Source organism: Indicator indicator, chromosome 30 (genome assembly GCF_027791375.1).
Source record: "Indicator indicator isolate 239-I01 chromosome 30, UM_Iind_1.1, whole genome shotgun sequence".
In the NCBI taxonomy this organism is placed as follows: domain Eukaryota; kingdom Metazoa; phylum Chordata; class Aves; order Piciformes; family Indicatoridae; genus Indicator; species Indicator indicator.
In genome coordinates this window covers 11,547,914-11,568,354 of record NC_072039.1, presented here as the reverse complement: position 1 = coordinate 11,568,354, position 20,441 = coordinate 11,547,914, and the positions used below count along the sequence as shown (strand labels likewise).

General features: G+C 60.0%; 1 protein-coding gene across 1 annotated transcript in view; it reads right to left on the bottom strand.

The window, feature by feature from the left end:
* Positions 1–18,163, bottom strand: part of SRRM3 (serine/arginine repetitive matrix 3) — a 28,496-nt gene extending 10,333 nt beyond the window's left edge. The window contains exons 1-10 of the mRNA XM_054394408.1: positions 17,940–18,163; positions 12,343–12,444; positions 5,174–5,308; positions 5,004–5,084; positions 4,604–4,633; positions 4,156–4,224; positions 3,596–3,631; positions 3,027–3,077; positions 2,821–2,922; positions 2,053–2,227 (exon numbers count right to left, since the gene is read on the bottom strand). Coding sequence (XP_054250383.1) covers positions 2,053–2,227; positions 2,821–2,922; positions 3,027–3,077; positions 3,596–3,631; positions 4,156–4,224; positions 4,604–4,633; positions 5,004–5,084; positions 5,174–5,308; positions 12,343–12,444; positions 17,940–18,163 — 1,005 coding nt within the window. The remainder of the gene's footprint in view (positions 1–2,052; positions 2,228–2,820; positions 2,923–3,026; positions 3,078–3,595; positions 3,632–4,155; positions 4,225–4,603; positions 4,634–5,003; positions 5,085–5,173; positions 5,309–12,342; positions 12,445–17,939) is intronic.
* Positions 18,164–20,441: the final 2,278 nt, after the last annotated feature.

Here is a 20,441-nt window from a genome sequence, read left to right as displayed (position 1 = left end):
GGGGGAAAGGGGGATGGGAAAAAAATAATGAGAGAGAGAAAGAAAGAAAGAGAAAGAGAGAGATCGTTTGCATTTCTGTACAGCACAAGGGAAAAAGAAAAGAAACCATGAGAAAGGAAAACTGAAATAAGGAGGGGGAGGGGAAGGGGGGTGGGGGGAGAAAAAAACCAGCACATTTCATTGCCCTTCCCTCCCCCTCATCCCTGCTTCTGCTTGAGCAAGAAATGGAAGTGTATATTACCGTTTGGGTTTGTGTCAAATGGGAGGCTAAAGAAAAACACAGATGGGATTAAAAAGAAAAGGAAAACCCAAAAACTAGAAACCAGAGAGAGAAAGAAGAGAAAGAAAGAAAGAAAGAAAGAAAGAAAGAAAGAAAGAAAGAAAGAGAGAGAGAGGAAGTTGTCGAGACAAGTCCCACTGGTGCCGGGGAGCCGAGGGAGCTCGGCAGCCTGGGCGATGCTGGGTGCTGGGGGTGCTGGGCAGGGGGAGAGCAGGGTGAGCTGGGTGCCTGGGGGGTTGGTGGGCAACCCCCTTGGCACCCAAACTTCCCCTCCCTCCCCCATACACACACACACTCTGCCCCAGCCAAAACCACAGGGAAGAAGAAAGCAGAGGAGGTGCCCCCAGAGGTGGGCAAGGTGCTGGGCTGGTACTGGGGAGGGCAAAGAAGATGTGGATATAGGGTGGGGGGCTCCTGGCCTCATTTTCTGGGATGCCCCTGGCCCTGCAGGTGTGAGGGTGTCAGTGCTGGGTGCTGCCAGCCCAGGAGCATCCCTGCAGCACCTTGCCTGTAGGGATAAAGTCCCCTGAAGCAAGCAGGGACACGAGTCCCCCATTAGTGGGGTCCCCCAGCACACTGCCTTCACTCAGCCCTGCCTCCAGCCCCCTGCTAGCTGGAGCGGGCTCCTGGCCACACTGGCACTGGTTAAACTGGGGCTGACCCACTAGTCCTGCTGGGTTTGGGGCTTTGACCCACTCAGTGCCAGGAGCAGCCCCTCAGGCTTCACCAGGACCCCAGGACACCAAGGCAGAGCCAGGGAGACTTTTAGCCCCAATGTCACACACTGTGGGGGGGACCTTGAGTTCCAAAACTCTGAGCACCCAGCACCAAACCCTCCCCAAGCCCTGCTCTGGCTTAACACCAGTCTCCAGACTGGGTTCTGGGGTCCTGAGCACTGGTGCTGGCACCTTGGTGCTGGGGAGGGGTGAGACTGGTGGGAAAAGGAGAATTTTCCAGCCTTACCCATTCCTTGGCTCTCTGGGTTCAATTCACTCCCCAGGAGGTGCTGAACCCACTGGTGACCCTGGCAGGTGACACTGGCCTGCCAAGCCATCATTCCCTGGGGGTGCCATCTGCAGTGATGGGTGGGCTCTGGGGGATGGATGACTTTGCCCCCAGGTGATGGGCTGGAGCCCTGCACCCAGCACAAGGCTGATGGGGGCTGAAATCCTGCACCCAGCACAAGGCTGATGGGGGCTGGAATCCTGCACCCAGCACAAGGCTGATGGGGGCTGAAATCCTGCACCCAGCACAAGGCTGATGGGGACTGGAGCCCTGCACCCAGCACAAGGCTGATGGGGACTGGAGCCCTGCACCCAGCACAAGGCTGATGGGGACTGGAGCCCTGCACCCAGCACAAGGCTGATGGGGGCTGAAATCCTGCACCCAGCACAAGGCTGATGGGGACTGGAATCCTGCACCCAGCACAAGGCTGATGGGGGCTGGAGTCCTGCACCCAGCACAAGGCTGATGGGGACTGGAGCCCTGCACCCAGCAGAAGGCTGATGGGGGCTGAAATCCTGCACCCAGCACAAGGCTGATGGGGACTGGAGCCCTGCACCCAGCAGAAGGCTGATGGGGGCTGGGTTGGCAGAGTGCCTCCTGCACCCCACATCTCCCCCTTGTGCCCCGACCGGGCGAGGGGGAAGCCGAACGAGCAGGGAACGAGGGGACAGGAGGAGAGCCGGGGTCCGGGGAGTCCTGCAGAGGGAGGAGAAGGAGGAGGAGGGAAGGGAGGGAAGCCAAGGGTGATCCAAGAGAAGCCTACGTACATCCGCGGGCTCCGGGAGGGCGGCGCCGAGGCTGTGGCGGCCGTTCTGGGCGCTGCTGCCCTTGTGCCCGTTCTGGTGCGGCGAGGCCGAGCGGCGGGGCGAGGGCGAGGAGGGGCTGCGGCTGGAGCGGGCGCTGCTGCCCTTGGGGGCATCCTGCCGGCGCTTGGGGCTCAGCCTGCGGGCATAGCACCCTCAGCATACGGCCCCAGCCCAGCGGCACCTGCCCTCCGTCCCCGAGGGTTCTCATCCCAGGGACACCTCTGGCATCCTTGCCTTCTGTGCCACAAAGGCTCTCACCACGGGGACGCTTCTGCCACCCACTTCTCTGCCTTCCACTCACATCGGGGGACAGCTCTGCCACCCATCTCCCTGCTTTCTACCTCTAGCAGTCCCCATCATGGGGACATCTCTGCCACCTGCCTCCCTGCCCTCCACCCACAATGGCTCCCGTCCCAGGGACACCTCTGCCACCCACCTCCCTGCCCTCCATCCCCAAGGCTTCTCATCCCAGGGACACCTCTGTCACCTGCATCCTTGCCTTCCATCCCCAAGGGTCAGCAGCATGGGAACGTCTCTGTCACTCACCTCCCTGCCCTTCATCCCCAAGAGTCACCAGCATGGGGACATCTCTGTCACCTGCTTTCCAGTCCTCCATCCTTAACAATCCCCATCCCAGGGACACCTCTGCCACCCATCTCCCTGACCTCTTCCCGCAAGGGTCCCATCACGGGGGCGGGTGGTGGGCATGGGTCCTGGGCTTGCCCCTACCTGCCAGGGGACTTGGAGCTGCTGTCGGAGGAGAGGGAGGCGCTGTGGGAGCTGCAGGAGCTGCGCCGGTGCGAGCGCCAGCCCGGGGACTCGCTGCGGGACCTGCAGAGAGGGTGGCCGGGGGCCGAGGGGCAGCTGAGCCACCACAGGGTGGGGGACAGGGGGGGACAGAGCCCTGCTCCCCCCCTAGAGACCCGGCCCCTCACCTCTTGCGCTCTTTGTTTCTCTCTTTCCGTTTGTTCTTGGGGCTTCGAGACCTGCAGGAGACCCCAGAGATGCAAAGCTAACAGTTGGGGGCAGCACCCGGGGGTGCTTCTCTGCCCCTCCCCCCCCAGAGCCACCCAGGCTGTGGAAGCAGTGATGGGGGTGGAGCTGCCTGGAGCTGGGCTCCACTGAGCTTCAAACCCGAGCAGGGATCCTCATTGGACTTGGGGGGGATGGGGGGGGAGGGCTTCGGGGCTTGCCACAGCTACTGAGTGTCATCCCTTCACCCCAGGGGGACATCTGGGGGCTGTGTGGGACCCCACAGTCACACAGAGTGACTCTGTGTCGCCTCCAGCGGTGGAGAATGCCCAGTGGTACCCCACTGGGGTGAAGAGGACACCCACCAGGCAAAGGAGAGAGGGACAGCACACAGGCAGCCCATGCTCACAGCCACTGCTCTGATGGGTCCATCCCGGTGGGCAGAGGGGATGGGGACAGCAAGAGGGCAGGGGGAAAGCTGGCAGCCAGGGCTGGTGGCACTGGGCTGGCTCCTGGCAGCTGTCACTCTCACCTGTGTCTTCTCCTCTTCCGTGACCCTGACTCAGACCTGGGGGATGAAGAGGAGGCAGTGATGGAGGCAGGCTCCTGGTGGGGAGCGAGGGGAAGGCAGCCCCAGGGGACAGGGGCCAAGGACAGGGCATGGCTGCTGGATGGGGCAGGTGACAGCTGCTGTGAGGAGCTGCAGGCCCCATGAAGAGCTGTCAGCAACCAGTCCTGTTCTTGCCCCCATCCCACTCGAACCCTAGGGTCTGGGCAGCCAACAACCAGCCTCAGTGTCCCCAGCCAGCCCCACTGTCCTCAGCCAGCCCCACTGTCCCCAACCAACCCCACTGTCCTCAGCCAGTTGCACCGTCACAAACCAGCCCCACTGCCCTCAACCAGCCTCACTGTCCTCAGCCAGTTCCATTGTCCCCAACCAGCCCTACAGTCCCCAACCGCCTCCACTGTCCCCAGCCAGCCCCACTGTCCTCAGCTATTTCCACTGTCCCCAGCCAGCCCCACTGTCCTCAGCCATTTCCACTGTCCCCAGCCAGCCCCACTGTCCCCAGCCCAGCGTGGTGTCCACCCTACCTGTCACGTCTGTGTTTCTTTCCAGCCTTCTTTTTCTTTTCCTTGCGGATGGGTGAGGAGCTGTCGCAGCTGAGGGTGAGGGGGAAAGTGGGTGCCCTTGACTGGGGAGCAAGGGACTCCCCCATTCCCAGTGGCCCAGTGTCCCCTCAGCACCCTGCTTCCCCAGGACCACTCATGGAATTCATGGAGACAGCATGGAAGAGATTCCCTGGAGGGATTTGGGGTGGAGGACACAAAGGGCTCTGGGGGACTTTGGAGCTGGAGCCCCTGAATCCTGCTGGGGCTCACTGCTGACCTGTGGGCTCCACAGCCTCCAGCAGGAGATGGGGTGGCCAATTCCCTCTGGGACTGCAGAGATGGGGAGTGGGTGGTGGAGGCTAGCCCATGCCCCATGGCCTTGCATGCCTGCTGTGGGGTCCCCCAGCCCCCCAGCCTGGTGAGCACTCACCTGCGCTCCGAGCCAGGTTTCCTCTTTTTGCTGCCATGGGGAAGGCAGAGAAGAAAGGGACATTAGGGACAGCATCCTGGCCAGTGGGTAGACAGAACCAGACCCTCTGCCCAGTGCTGTGCCCTGTGGCATCCAGCTCCTTCCCAGCAAGGGCAGGGCAAGGTCCCAGCAGTGCATGCAGCTGGATGGGCTGGTGGTGAGTCCCACGGTGCTGTACGTGTGTGTGTGTTGCACCATCGGTGCATGCAGACAGGTTGCACCTCTTCAGGATGCACTTCTGGGGGTGTTTTGCACCCCAAAGAGGGGAGACTTTCCCCGGTGGAGCCTGGGGAAGGGCTGAGGTGGGAGAAGAGCTGCCCTCCTGGGACTGGGGACAGCACGGGGGCAGCTGGGGACTCACCGGCTCCGGCGGTGCCCAGATTTCTTTTTCTTTTTCTTCTTGGGTGGAGGAGAGGTGGAGCTGCTCGAGCGCCGTTTCAGCCTGCGGGAGAAAGCAGCAGGGGTCGGGTCGGGGTGGGGTGGGGAAGGGGTGGGGAAAGGGTGGCCGCCTGGCCAGGCTGTGCCCCGCACCTGTACTCGCGGTGGCTGCTGTCCTCCCGGTAGCACTCGGCCGAGCAGTCGCACTGCAGCAGGCAGCCCTCGCCGTAGTCGCCGTACTCCACCACGTACTCCTCCCCGTCCTCCCCGTGGTGGTTCTCGATCACACTGCCCAAGGAGGACACCCAGGGTTAACTCGGGGCTCCCCCCAGTCCCCATCTCCCACCAGAGCAGCCCAGGTACTCCTCCCCTTGGCTGAGACACCTGAAGGCTCTGTGGCCATTCAGTGGGACTTGGAGAGGCTGAGAGCTGGGCAGAGAGGAACCTAAGGAGGTTCAGCAAGGATGAGTGCAGAGTCCTGCACCTGGGCAGGAAGAATAAACTGCAGCAGGACAGGTTGGGAGGAGATCTGCTGGAGAGCAGCCCCAAGGAGAAGGACCTGGGAGTGGGGGTGGGTAACAAGTTCTGCATGGCACAGCAATGTGCCCTGGGGCCAAGAAGGCCAATGGGGTCCTGGGGGGCATTCAGAGGAGTGTGGCCAGCAGAGCCAGGGAGGTTCTCCTCCCACTCTGCTCTGCCCTGCTGAGGCCACACCTGGAATATTGCATCCAGTTCTGGGCTCCCCAGTTCAACAGGGACAGGGATCTGCTGGAGAGAGTCCAAGGGAGGGCTCCAAGGATGCTGAAGGGCCTGGAGCACTGCCTGGTGAGGAGAGGCTGAGAGCCCTGGGGCTGTGCAGTCTGGAGAGGAGAAGGCTGAGAGGGATCTGATCAATGTCTATCAATAGCTGAGGGCTGGGGGTCAGGAAGGAAGGAACAGGGACAGATTCTGCTCAGTTGCACCCTGGCATAGGACAAGGGGCAATGGAGATAAACTCCAGCACAGGAGGTTCCACCTCACCATGAGGAGGAACTTCTTCAGTGTGAGGGTCACAGAGCACTGGAACAGGCTGCCCAGAGAGGTTGTGGAGTCTCCTTCTCTGGAGACTTTCCAGCCCCATCTGGATGTGTTCCTGTGTGACCTGTGCTGCATTCTGTGGTCCTGCTCTGGCAGAGGGGTTGGACTGGAAGATCTCCAGAGGTCTCTTCCAACCCCTAACATCCTGTGAGCTGTGATCCCATCTTCCCCATGGTGGTTCTTGAACACACTGCCCAAGGAGGACACTCAGGGTTATTTCTGGGCTCTCCATCTTCCACCAGAGCAGCTGAAGGGGGAGCCTGGGGCAGCTCAGCTGCAACTACAGGTGCTAGGGACATGCCCTCTGCCACTGCATCCCCAGGGGATCTTGGTTAGGTCACAGCACTTGAGGTCCCCAGGCAGGAAAAGCCCTGTGGTGGGAGTCTTCCTGGGGTCTCCTAGGGTATGCAGTCTGGATTGATGGTCTGAGGCCAATGGGATGAGATTAAACAAGGTGTAGTGCTGCACTTGGGCCACAACAACCCTGTGCAACCTTACAGGCTGGAGAGCTGCTTGCTGGAGAGGGACCTGAGGGTGGTGATTGATGGCCAGCTGAAGATGAGCCAGGGTGTGACCAGGTGGCCAGGAAGGCCAATGGTATCCTGGCCTGGATCAGGCACATTGTGGCCAGCAGGTCTAGGGATGGGATTGTCCTCCAGTACTCAGCACTGGTGAGGCCACACCTTGAATCCTGGGGTCAGTTTTGGGCTCCTCACTCCAAGAAAGACATTGAGAGGCTGGAGAGGGTCCAGAGAAAGGCAACAGAGCTGGGCAAGGGTCTGGAGAACAGGGCTGGGGAGGAGCAGCTGAGGGAGCTGGGGGTGTTCAGTGTGGAGAAGAGGAGGCTGAGAGGAGACCTCATTGCTCTCTACAGCTTCCTGGAAGGAGGCTGGAGCCAGGTGGGGGTTGGGGTCTTCTCCCAAGAAACAGGTGTTAGACAAGAGGGAATGGCCTCAAGCTGCCCCAGGGGAGGTTCAGGTTGGACATTAAAAACAATTTCTTCCCATTAAGGATTCTCAGGCACTGCCCAGGCTGCCCAGGCAGGTGGTGGAGTCACCACCCTTGGAGGGGTTAAGAGTTGTGTAGATGTGGTGCTGAGGGACCTGCTTTAGTCAAGAACTTGGTGTCAGGCTGATGATTGCACTTGATGGTCTTTAAGGTCTTTTCCAATCCACACAATTCTGAGATTCTGGGATGCTTGGGGTGTTCTTGGGGCTCCTGTCCCCGAAGAAATCCCAGCTGGGCTGGCACAGGGACACCATGGGGCTGGGGACAACATTTCCCTGCAGGATCCAGCCCTGGCATCACTCAGAGCCCCTCCTGTCACTGCCCAAGGCTGGGGTCAGCCTGGGCATGCTGCAGGGCTGGATGAGGGTAAGGAGCTGGCAGGAAGCTGGCAGGATTCAGGTGATTGTCCACCCACCTCCAGGAGCTGCCTGGGATGAGCCAGGCTTTGAGGCCAGCACCCCAGTGTGCCACTGCCTCAGCACTGGAGCTTCAAGCAGGTGCTGGGTGATGTCCTCCCCCAGGCCAGGTGAGGTGGAGTAGAAGGACATCAGGCCTGGAGCCAGCAGGGTCTCCTCTCCCTCCTGAGGGACTTTGCCAGCATTAATTTTTTCCTGCTGCCATGGAAACCTGCAGGAGGTTGCCATTGACTACCAGGGCTGAGGGCAGGGCTTGGCAGAGGCCCAGCAGCTGGACTGGGCAAGGCTGGAGGCACCCAGGAGGCCTTGTCCAGCCTCTCCCTGCTACCTCCCACCCCTCTGGTCCTCCTGAGCCATCAGCCCCAGAAGCAGCATCAGACCCCAGTGGGAGCCTCTTGTTTGTACTCAGGGATGTCAGACAAGTCAGCACGGGAGGGTCACAGCCATCCAGGGGCTCTGGAGGGCCCTGTAAGGGATGGGCCATGCCTGGGGGGTGCTCAGCATCACACCAGCCCAGGCACTTGCTTCTAGGGGAGATATCTGAAGGGGACCTGCAGGAAGGCTGGGCAGGGGCTGTGAGGCTCCCAGAACAGGCTGCCCAGAGAGGTTGTGGAGTCTCCTTCTCTGGAGCCTTTCCAGCCCTGTCTGGATGTGTTCCTGTGTGACCTGTGCTGGATTCTATGGTCCTACTCTGGCAGGGGGTTGGACTGGAAGATCTCCAGAGGCCCCTTCCAACCCCTAACACCCTGTGCTCCTGTGCTCCTCTGTGGTTGCTGGCTGGTTAAAGGGCCTGTGGTGACAGGACAAGGGGCAGCAGTTTGAATCTGGAGCAGGGCAGAGTTGGACATCAGGAGGAAGTTCACAGTGAGGCTGGTGAGACACTGGAACAGGCTGCCCAGGGAGGTGGTGGAGGACTGGTCCCTGGAGACATTCAAGATCAGACTCAGCGTGGCCCTGGGCAGCTCTAGTGTGAGGTCCCTGCTGACTGCAGGGGGGTTGGACAAGATGCCCTTGGAGGCTCCCTTCCAACCCAATGCAATCTGTGAGATTTGCCTTCAGAATCCCAGTGAGGACTCCTCTGCCCTTCCCAGCCTTGCTGGGGCTGCTGGTGGAGCAGCACAGCTCCATGGAACCAAGTCCCTTGGCAGCCCAGCTGAGCTCCCAGCTCCAGATCCCTGGCATGTGTGGGCATCCCTGGGCTGCTTAACCCAATCACAGAATCACAGAATCAACCAGGGTGGAAAAGACCTCAGAGATCATCAAGTCCAACCTACTACCTAACACCTCCTGACAGCTAAACCCTGGCTCCAAGTGCCACATCCAAGCTTTTTCTGAACACCTCCAGGGATGGTGACTCCACCACCTCCCTGGGCAGCACATTCCAGTGGCCAATTACTCTTTCTGGGAAGAATTTTCTCCTCACTTCAAGCCTAAACTTGCCCTGGCACAGCTTGAGACTGTGTCCTCTTGTTCTGGTGCTGCAGCAATGATTTGGAGCAGAACCACACTGAGGCAGCATCCTCCCTGCCCACCATGATCACCCAGGCAGGTCTCAAGCTTCCTTCTGCACTCCTGGGCCCTCTCCAACTGCCCTGGCCGTGCCCCAAGGGCTGGAGCAGCCTCTCACCCAAGCATGGCCAGGGGGACAAAAGAGCAGAGGAGAGGAGTGGGATCATTCCCTGCTGGGCTCTGCACTCTGTGCCAGAGCCTGCTGCCAGCAGCTCCCTCATTAGCTGTGCCCAGCAGCTCAGGACAGGCTACTGCTGCCCTAATTACCCCTGCCCAGCACATGCTGCAGTTGGCTCTCAGTGCCACCAGCCTGGCCATCAAGCAGTGAGTCTGTGGGGACCTGGCAGTGTCACCAGGCTGTGCACACGAGGGGAGGGGAGCTGCAGGAGTGCAGAGGGGGCTCAGGTGCTCACACCTCTGCTGGCTGCCTCAGTTTTCCCCCTGGGAGTTCTGCAGCTGAGGCTGGGCTGTCTCAGCTGCTGTGGAAGGAGAGCAGCTGGTCCAGACTCACAGTGCCAGCAGCCAACCACCAAGCCCTGCAAGTCCAGAGAGGTGCTGGAGCTGGAGCTGGAGCAGGAGCAGGAGCAGGAGCAGGAGCAGGAGCAGGAGCAGGAGCAGCCCATGAGGTGTTTTGTTGAGCACCTTCCCAGCTGCAATCAGGGTTGTGGATCCTCAGAACCATGGAACTGATGAGGTTGGCAGAGACCTCAGAGCTCATCCAGTCCAAGCACTCACCCAGAGCTCACAGCCACACCACTGCTGCTAAGCCACTGCACCACAGCCCTCAGCACCACAGCCATCTGGATTTTAAACCCCTCCAGGGATGAGGACTCCACCACCTCCCTGGGCAGCCTGGGCCAGTGCCTGAGAACCCTTTCTGGAAAGAAATTGTTCCTGATCTCCAACCTGAAACTCCTCTGGCACAACTTGAAGTCATTTTCTCTCATCCTGTCACTTGTTGCATGTGAGAAGAGCCCAACCCCCACCTGGCTCCAGCCTCCTCTCAGGGAGCTGTAGAGAGCAATGAGGTCTCCTCACAGCCTCCTCTTCTCCAGGCTGAACACCCCCAGCTCCCTCAGCTGCTCCTCCCCAGCCCTCTTCTCCAGACCCTTCCCCACCTTTGTTGCTCTTCTCTGGACCTGTTCCAGCTCCTCAATGTCCTTCTTGGAGTGAGGGCCCCAAAACTGAACCCAGTACTTGAGATGTGGCCTCACCAGTGCCCAGTACAGGGCACAATCCCTGCCCTGCTCCTGCTGGTCACACTGTGCCTGATCCAGGCCAGGCTGCTGGTGACCTTTTTGGCCACCTGAGCACCCAGAGGCTCATCTTCAGCTGCTGTCAAAGTGAGAGTTCATTTCACTCCCCTCTTCAACCAGCCTCTTGCCCCCAGGACATCCTCTGACAGGGACATCAGCAGCTCAGGCTGCCTCAAGAGCCACCTCCTTTGGACCCAGCAGCTCCAGCTTTGCTCTCCTCTGCTCTCAGACTGCTCCTCCCAGCTCAGCTCCGTTATTTATAGCCCCCAGGCTAATCTCCACTGATTACCCTTCCTCTGGCAAAAGTGAGCCCACAAAGGTGACAGTCAGGAGCTGCCTGAGCAGCCTTAAAGCACCTCCAGCCTCCCATGTGCTCCTTACAGCACCAGCCCCAAGGAGCCTGCTGGAGAAGGTGGCCTGGAGATGACTCCTGGCCCCAGGGGCAAAGGGCACTTGTTAGCACCTTGGGCTTGATGCTGGCTGCTGGCCTGGGCAGGTTGCTGCTCCCCATGCCTTGGATTTTCCTGCCTGGAGGAGGACCCTGACCGCTTCCTGCTGCCCCACGGCTGGGCCCACAGCCGAGCTGTGGCCTTCTCTGCCTGGTGGAAGGGTGGGAGGAAGGCTCTCCTCCTCCTCCTCCTGCCTCCCTTGGCTGCAGCTGCCTGCCCCTCCTGAAGCATGAATATTCAGTGAACCTGCAGCAGCTATTCCTGTCCCAGGTGACCTGGATTCCAGCTGAGGGATGCTGCACACCGAGCCAGCCTGCTGGGGCATTCAGACATTTATCAGGCAGCTCAGTCACCACCAAGCCAGGGTGGGGACAATCCTGCACAGGGCAGGAGGAGGCAGTGGCATGTCCCCAGCAGGGCTTAAGTGCTTTGGATACCTAAGCTGGGGCAGAAGCAACCTCTCCCTGCCACCCCGGGGGACTAGGAGGAGGTGACACGGGGTAGGAGCTCCTTGGAGAAGCTTCTTCTGCAGGGCTCCTGGGGGGGTCACAGCAGCCTGATGGAGGCACAGCTCTGGGTCTGCCAAGGTGAGGAGCGAGCTCAAGTCCTGCCCATCCAGCCTGAGCCCCTGGGAACAGACTTCATTCCTATTATCAGGGATCATTACTGCAACACTAAGACTTCTGGGGCCACAGCACAGCACCCAACCTGCCAACCAGGAGCAGCTGAGCTGAGCTCCACGGGAGGAGCATTTTGCATGATGGACAAGGACTGGAAACCACTGCCCTTGCCTGGCTGAAGCTCCTCTGGGAAGAGCAGGAGAGGTGACCCAAAGAGGCAGGAGCAGGCAGAGGTGAGGAAAGCCAAGTGTCCTGACCTTCTGCACTTTGGTTTCACCATCTGGCACAGGATCATTGCAATAGTGACCTCTGTACAGCACCCTGAGGTCTCCAAAGGACCACTGCAGGATAACCTCCAGCCTCTCCAGAGGCAAATACTGACCAGAACATAAACCAAGCACCCAACCATTCATCCATCCTGACAACCAAAGAACCATCAAAACAACCAACCACCCAACCATTCATCCATCCTGACAACCAAAGAACCATCAAAACAACCAACCACCCAACCATTCATCCATCCTGACAACCAAAGAACCATCAAACCAACCAACCACCCAACCATTCATCCATCCTAACAACCAAAGAACCATCAAAGCAACCAACCACCCAACCATTCATCCAATGAACCGTTCACCCAACCACCCAACAATTGAACCAACCATCCATCTCTCCATCCATCCGTCCATCCATCTCTCCATCCATCCATCCATCCATCTCTCCATCCATCCATCCATCCATCTCTCCATCCATCCATCCATCCATCCATCATTCCATCCATCCATCCATCCATCCATCTCTCCATCCATCCATCTCTCCATCCATCCATCCATCCATCCATCCATCCATCCATCCATCCATCTCTCCATCCATCCATTCATCCATCCATCCATCCCTCCATCATTCCATCCATCCATCCATCCTTCCCCCCACCCCTCCATCCATCCGGGCCCCAGAGCTGTGCCCAGGTGGCAGTGCCTGACTCACACTTGGCGGCCGTGCTGGTCCTCCCTGGTGAGGACACCTTCCTTCTCCATCAGCATCTGCCGGAAGGTCCCCACCTTCTGCCGGATCTCCTCTTCAGAGTACCTGGGTGGGCAAAGACGTGGTCAGTGCTGCCATGGCTGGGCTGTGGGCTCCCCAGGGGGCTGCTGAGCACCTCCATACATTTGGGAGCCACATCACAGCTCACAGGATGTTAGGGGCTGGAAGGGACCCCTGGAGATCTTCCAGTCCAACCCCTCTGCCAGAGCAGGACCATAGAATGCAGCACAGGTCACACAGGAACACATCCAGATGGGGCTGGAAAGTCTCCAGAGAAGGAGACTCCACAACCTCTCTGGGCAGCCTGTTCCAGTGCTCTGTGAGCCTCACAGTGAAGAAGTTCCTCCTCATGTTGAGGTGGAACCTCCTGTGCTGGAGTTTCTCCATTGCCCCTTGTCCTATCCCAGGGCACAAGTGAGCAGAGGCTGTCCCTGTCCCTTCCTTCCTGACCCCCAGCCCTCAGATGTTTATAGACATTGATCAGATCCCTCTCAGCCTTCTCCTCTCCAGCCTGCACAGCCCCAGGGCTCTCAGCCTCTCCTCCCCAGGCAGTGCTCCAGGCCCTTCAGCATCCTTGGAGCCCTCCCTTGGACTCTCTCCAGCAGATCCCTGTCCCTCCTGAACTGGGGAGCTCAGAATTGGATGCAGTATTCCAGGTGTGGCCTCACCAGGGCAGAGTAGAGTGGGAGGAGACCCTCCCTGGCTCTGCTGGCCACACTCCTCTGAATGCCCCCCAGGACCCCTTTGGCCTTCTTAGCCCCCAGGGCACATTGCTGTCCCATGCAGAACTTGTTCTCCACCCCCACTCCCAGGTCCTTCTCCTTGGGGCTGCTCTCCAGCAGATCCCCTCCCAACCTGTCCTGCTGCAGTTTATTCTTCCTGCCCTGCTGCAGGACTCTGCTGTGGCCCCAGAGGCCTCAGACAGGGATCTGCTAGAGAGAGTCCAACGGAGGGCACGAGGATGATGAAGGGACTGGAGCACTGCCTGGGGAGGAGAGGCTGAGAGGTGGCATGGTGCCAGTCATTGAGGCCTGGAGGAGAGCAGGTCCTCCTGCTTAGTCCCCTGCCACCACCCTCGGTGCCCTCCTCCCCTCTCCCCCAGCAGCAGCTAGGCAGAGGAAAGGCACTCAGGAAGGGCTGAAAGAAGAGGCTGCCCATCAGGTTGCCATTTCCTGCACCCTGCCTCACGTTTTGGGGCACATGCCCGGCAAAGCTGCCCAGCAAACCTGCCCAGCGGTGCCAGCGTGGCAGGCAGTGGCGGCAGGCTGTGTGCCTGGCACCGCTGGTCCCGTTGGGAGCCTCCCTGCCTCGTCCCCAGGCTGCGGCGGGGCTGGCAGCGGCGCCGGCTCTGCACCAAGGCTGCTCGCTGGCGGCTCGCTGGCTGCTCGCTGACTCAGGCCGCTGCAGGGTCATTAACCAGACACTAATCACTCTGTCCCTGGCACCCGAGCCTAGCCGCGGCAAAGCTCCCTGCCCCAGCTGTCCCCGAGCTGTCCCCAGGGGGTAGAGGGGTGACAGAGCCGGGTGGGCAACCCTGTGCCACATCCCCGTGGCTGCCCAAGGGCATCCTCTCCTCCAAACACATCCCAACGGAGGCACGGGGTGGAGGCACCAGCGGTGATCCCAGCATCAGAGAATCAGGGAATTGTCAGGGTTGGAAGGGACCTCAAGGCTCAGCCAGTTCCAACCCCCCTGCCATGGGCAGGGACACCTCACACCACAGCAGGTTGCTCACAGCCACCTCCAGCCTGGCTGCAAAAACCTCCAGGGATGAGGCTTCCACCACCTCCCTGGGCAACCTGTGCCAGTGTCTCACCACCCTCCTGGGGAAGAATTTCTTCCTAACATCCAATCTGCATCTCCCCATTTCTAGTTTTGCTCCATTTCCCCCAGTCCTATCACTCCCTGACACCCTCAAAACTCCCTCCCCAGCTTTCTTGGAGCCCCCTTCAGATCCTGGAAGGCCACAGGGAGGTCTCCTTGGAGAGACCACCATCGAATCATCACCCCTGGGGACAGGGCAAAGGGATGTCCCAGGTCACCACCACTCTGGGAAGGGCTGGGGTCGAGGCTCTCTGTGTGTCCCTGGCCCACCCCTGCCCTCACATCCCATCAGCATCACCAGGAAACTGCCTGCCACAGCCTGGCAGTCCCCGGGGCTGGCACCTCACAGAGCACTTGCTGGGGATTGGGATGCCCCTTGTGGCATTCTGCATGTCCCTACGTGCCCCTGGGTGCCTTTGGGTGCCCCCTGGGTACAGAGGGGCACGTGGCAGCACCCCCACCCCCTCTGCAGTGCCCATGAATGGGAACAGGAGAAGAAGATAATTAATATTAACGAGCTGGTTAATTAACATTAACGAGTTGGGCTCCACAGGGCTCATTAACTCCTCACGCACCAGGACTGCTGCAGGAGGAGGGCACAGAGGCAGCTTCCCTTGGCCCTGCACCCTGGCTGAGCTCAGAGAAGCAGGCAGCACCCCCAAATGCTGCTCTGCACCCTGCCCTGGATGGTGGTGGCCCCAGGCAGGCAGAGTGTGGCCACCCTCTCCCCCCACTCCCCGAGGACAGAGCCTCTGGGGCACTGCATGGGTGCCAGCCAGCAGCAGCAGGAAGATGTCTGCCCAAGAAGGGCAGCAGTTGCTGCAGCACATTACACATGCAGCCAGTGCTCCTGGAGAAGGGACACCAGGCCAGCCAGGAGGTGACAGATGGGCCACCAAGGCTGGGCTCCACACAGGGGAAGGAGGGAGGAAGCCTCCCCTGCAGCCAGCACCCCTGTGCTGGAGGCAGGAGCAACTCCCACCCCATCCCCTTCTCTCCTGCACCCCCCAGCAGTGCTCAGAACCCTGCTGGAGAGAGCTGAACTTTGTGCAAACACAGGAGATGGGTTTGGGAAGGCCAGAAATGTCTCTGAGGCTTCTCTTCCAGGCAAGAAATCCAGGCTGCAGGCAGGGAGAAAGGCACAGGCAGCCTGGAGCAGGGACACAGGCAGGCAGGAGGAGCCTTCCATGCTCAGGGAGGACAGAAGGGAATGCTCCAATCCCTGCTAAATCTCACAGAATGGGCTGGGTTGGAAGGGACCCTCAAAATCATCCAGTCCTAACCCCCTGCCTTGGGCAGGGACACCTCCCACCAGCCCAGGCTGCTCAAGGCCTCATTCAGCCTGGCCTTGAACACCTCCAGGGAGGGCACATCCACAGCCTCCCTGGGCAACCTGTGCCAGTGTCTCCCCACCCTCACTCTCAAGAATTTCTTCCTCATCTCCAGTCTCAATCTCCTCTCTCCCAGCTCATAGCCATTGCCCTCATCCCCATCACAGGCTGTTTTCTCCCTCCTGCATTAGACCAGGAGATTCCCCTGGCCATGCAGGAGGCTTCTCCTAAGAGGTGGCATCTGCTCTGCTCCTGGGAGGACAGGACAGGGACAAAGCCAGGAGCAAAGGGAGGTAGAAGTGGCCTTGGGCTTGCTTTGGGGGCTGAACTGAAGCTCCCACACTCAACAGTCCCTCGCCCCCCCTGCTGTCACCCCCAGCCACCTCATGGGCCCAGAAACTCCCCCAAGGCCATGGGCAGGATGTGGCCCTCAACCTGGGCACCTCAGGGATGCAAAGTGGTTCCTGTGTAACCCTCCCAGCCCAGAACCCCCTCTGTGTGGGGGGGTATTCACCAAGCTGCCTGTGGTTATGATGTGGTTTGGCTCTCTGGCAGTCAGTGCTGTTATTAATATCATTATTAATAGCTTTATTAATAGCCCTAATAACAGCCCAGGCAATTACAGCAACCACAACAACACCCAGAGCAGCACTGCCAGTACCCACTGCAGCAGTGATAGTAGTAAGAGGCTGAGTAGGGCACAGGAGCCTGGCACAGGAGCCTGGCAGGAGGCTGTGGGCTCCCCACGGCATGGGGCCAGCCTCAGCTATTGCAAGCAGCAATTAGGCACAGCCAGCACTGCAGCCTGCCTGAGACAATCTCCTGCTAGCTCAGGCTCTGAATGAAAGCCTTGGCCAAGCCTTCCCTCAATCCATTTGCCTCCTCCCCAGCCAACAGCAGTCAGAGAATCACAGAATGGTTGGGCTGGAAGGGACCTCTGGAGATCATCCAGCCCAAGCCCTGCTCCAGCAGGGCACCCACAGCAGCTTGCCCAGGAGCACAATGCCCAGGGGGGGTTGGAAGCTCTCCACACAAGGACACTCCACAACCTCTCTGGCCAGCCTGCTCCAGGCCTCCAGCACCCTCACAACAAACAACTTTCTCCTCCTCTTCACATGCAACCTCCTGGCTTCCACTTTGTGCCCCTTGCTGCCCCTTGGCCTGGCCCTGGGCACCACTGACAAGAGCCTGGCCCCAGCCTCTTGCCCCCCACAGCTCCTTTAGCTCTTGCTGAGCATTGCTCAGCTCCCCTCTGGGGCTGCTCTTCTGCAGGCTCTCAGCCCCAGGGCTCTCAGCCTTTGCTCCTCACAGAGCTGCTCCAGGCCCCTCAGCAGCTCTGCAGCCTCCCCTGGACTCTCTCCAGCACTTCTCTGTCTCTCTTCAACTGGGGAGCCCAGAACTGGACCCAGCACTCCAGATGTGGCCTCCCTAGGGCAGAGTAGAGTAGGAGGAGAACCAAGTCTCCATCTCCCCTCCTGTGGTCAGGAATCTGCTGCACCCATCAGGGATTAGTGAGCTGTTGGGGCCATCAGGCTGCTCAGCTGGTGGTGGAGCAATGGCACAGCTTCAGCATGGCCATGGGGCTGGTGGGGATCAGGCTGCCCTCACTGGCCCCCAGTCCCTCCTGCTCACCTAGGCAGGGATGCTCTCCAGACCCTTGGGTTTCCTCCTGGCCCTTTTCTTCCCCAGGGGAGAGCAAAGGCTGAGTAGCAGCTTGTAGTGCTCAAGGGGGATTCTTTCACCCCAAAACTGGGAGAAGGAGGCAGGAGGAACTGAAGCACCAAAGCACCCCCACCTGGGGCTGAACCCCAGCTCTCCATCTCCCCAACACGAGAGCCAGAGATGGACCTCCTGCCATGCCAGGAGTGCAGGGCACAGGCTGGGTGGCACCTGTGAGCATCTTGCTCCTCCTGCCTGCCTCAGCTGGCCCAGCACAAGCTGGGAGCCCAGGGCTCCAAGGGAAGAGGTCAGAGTGAGCCTCCAACACCTGTGTGGGACACACTCCTAGCTCTGTGTCTCCTGGAGGGCTCAGAATGAGCCTCCAAGACCTGTGTGGGACACCCTCCTAGTTCTGTGTCTCCTGGAGGGGTCAGAATGAGCCTCCAAGACCTGTGTGGGACACACTCCTAGCTCTGTCTTCTGGAGACATCTAGAGGTGAGCCTCCAACACCTGTGTGGGACACCCTCCTAGCTCTGTGTCTCCTGGAGGCATTCAGAGTCACAACCCAAGCCACCAGCCCAGGTCTGTCCAATCCACCCCGGGGTGGAGTTCCTTCCAGCTGAGGACACAGAGGTGTTTCTCTAGAGAGGGAAAAGGTGGAGAGCAAGGAGCAAGGAAGACAAGAGGCTGCCAAGGCCTGGGCTCCATGTCCAGCCTGCACTCACCCCTGCTCCTCCATCATCTCCTGCAGCTCCATGCACTTCAGCTCCACGCGCCGCTTGCGCTCGTGGTCCAGGATCTCCCGGTGAGCCTTCTTCACCAGGCTGGGCTCCACCAGACGCACCTCCTCCTCCCCCTTGTGCCAGGAGCCCGAGGCCCCGGGCTGGGAGAAGCCGTTGGAGGCCTCCTGGGGAGAAGGCACATCAGCCCCATTGTTGTAGAGAGCCATGGTGCCCTGGGTGGCCTCGCTGCCAGCAGCGCCTGCGAGGGACAGGAAGGGCTGAGGGTCAGTTCCTGCTCTGGCTTTTCCCTCGCACCCCACCACCCTGACAGCTCTTTGCCAGGAGCTGCACAGAAGATTTGTCTTGAAAGAGGGGAGGGCACAGCAGGCTGGTGGGGGCAGTGAGACAGATCTGGGTCTTCTGCCAGCAACCTTCACAGAATCCCAGAATCTAAGAAGCTGGAACAGGCCTGGAAGGGACCTCTGGAGCTCATCCAGTCCAACCCCCTGCTCCAGCAGGGCACCCACAGCAGCTTGCCCAGCAGCACAATGCCCAGGGGGGGTTGGAAGCTCTCCACACAAGGACACTCCACAACCTCTCTGGCCAGCCTGCTCCAGGCCTCCAGCACCCTCACAACAAACAACTTTCTCCTCCTCTTCACATGCAACCTCCTGGCTTCCACTTTGTGCCCCTTGCTGCCCCTTGGCCTGGCCCTGGGCACCACTGAGCAGAGTCTGGCCCCAGCCTCTTGCCCCCCACAGCTCCTTTAGCTCTTGCTGAGCATTGCTCAGCTCCCCTCTGGGGCTGCTCTTCTGCAGGCTCTCAGCCCCAGGGCTCTCAGCCTTTGCTCCTCACAGAGCTGCTCCAGGCCCCTCAGCAGCTTTGCAGCCTCCCCTGCACTCTCTCCAGCACTTCTCTGTCTCTCTTCAACTCAGCAGCCCTGAACTGGACCCAGCACTCCTGATGTTGCCTCCCCAGGGCAGAGCAGAGGGGCAGGTGAGGGAGAACCTCCCTTGCCCTGCTGGCCACACTCTTCTCCATGCACCCCAGGACCCCATTGGCCTTCTTGGCCACCAGGGCACATTGCTGCCTCATGGGGAACTTGTCTCCCCCCAGCACTCCCAGCTCCTTCTCCTTGGAGCTGCTTCCCAGCAGGTTCCCCCTCCCCTGGCCTGCTGCAGGAGGTTGTTCCTCCCCAGGGCCAGGACCCTGCACTTGCCCTTGGTGAACTCCATGAGGTTCCCTCTGCCCAGCTCTGCAGCCTGTGCAGGTCTGGCTGAATGGCAGCACAGCCTGAGGGCTGTCAGCCACTGCTCCCAGTCTGGTGCCATCAGCAGACTGGGGTGAAGGTAGAGCATCCTCCCTCCCTCTCCAGCCTGGCTTTAGGCTTGGAGACACAGCTTTGGGCAGCAGCCACCACCCTGGGATGCTTTCCCTATTGGAGAGGCTTTCCAAAGGATGGATTTGGCCTGCATGTTGTTGTCTACTTGGGCAGCAGCCACCCCTTGCCCATGATGCCCAGGGGGTCTGCCACACACTGCCCAAGGTGGATGGGGATGAACCCTGGGCCAGGCCATGAGAGATTCAACAGCCCAGAAGAGGATGGAGCAAGGTCTGCCCCACAGGGCTCCAGTGGGATGTGCCAGTGGGGTCAGAGCTTTCCATGGCCATGCCAGGTGGGACAGAGCAGCCTGGGAAGGGAGACTGCTCATCAGAGGCTTTGAGGATGAGGAGGGAAAAAGCTGCTTGAGGAGGGAAAAAGCCTCAGAGCCCTCCCTGGGCTGGTTGGGGGTCCCAGCCTAGCAGGAAGGCATCTTCCCACCTTGTGGCATCCTCAAGGGACATCCCCAGCTGGCCCTCTGCCAGTGGCTGCCTGGGGATGCCAGCAGCTGACAGCTTCATTTCAAGGCCTTTTTTTCCCCTTCCCCCTCCCATTATTACAGCAGGGAGGGGCCTGCAGCCTTGGTGTCTGCACAGGCACAGGAGATGCTGCTGCTGGAGCAGGAGCCAGCCAGGACTCTGCATTCCCTGGATCCCTGTCCCTGTTGGAGCCACCTGAGGGTCCCTCAGCACCCACATTCTGACCCACAGGACCCCCCACACTTGGCTCTCCCTGCCTGGGGGGGGGATCCCCAACCCTCACTCCTTCATGTCCCAAGCCAGAGATGGGAGAGCTGCTGCAGAGAATCCTGGCTTAGGGGCATCCCTTCCTCTTCCTCCCACCAGCGCATGAAGGCAAAACCCAGGAAGACAATTTGGGAATGGGGGAAGCTCCTCACTGGGAAAACTTCAACCACAGAGAGGCTTGGAGAAGGAGAGGATGGGGGTGAGAATGAAGATGGGGATGGAGAATGAGGATGGATGATGGGGATGGAAGTTGAGGTTAGGGGTTGGAGGAGAGGGGTGATGAGGAAGATGAGGAGCAAGATGGAGGATGGAGAGGGAGGAGGAAGACGGAGAGGGAGGAGGAAGACGGAGGATGGAGATTGAGGAGGAAGAAGAAGG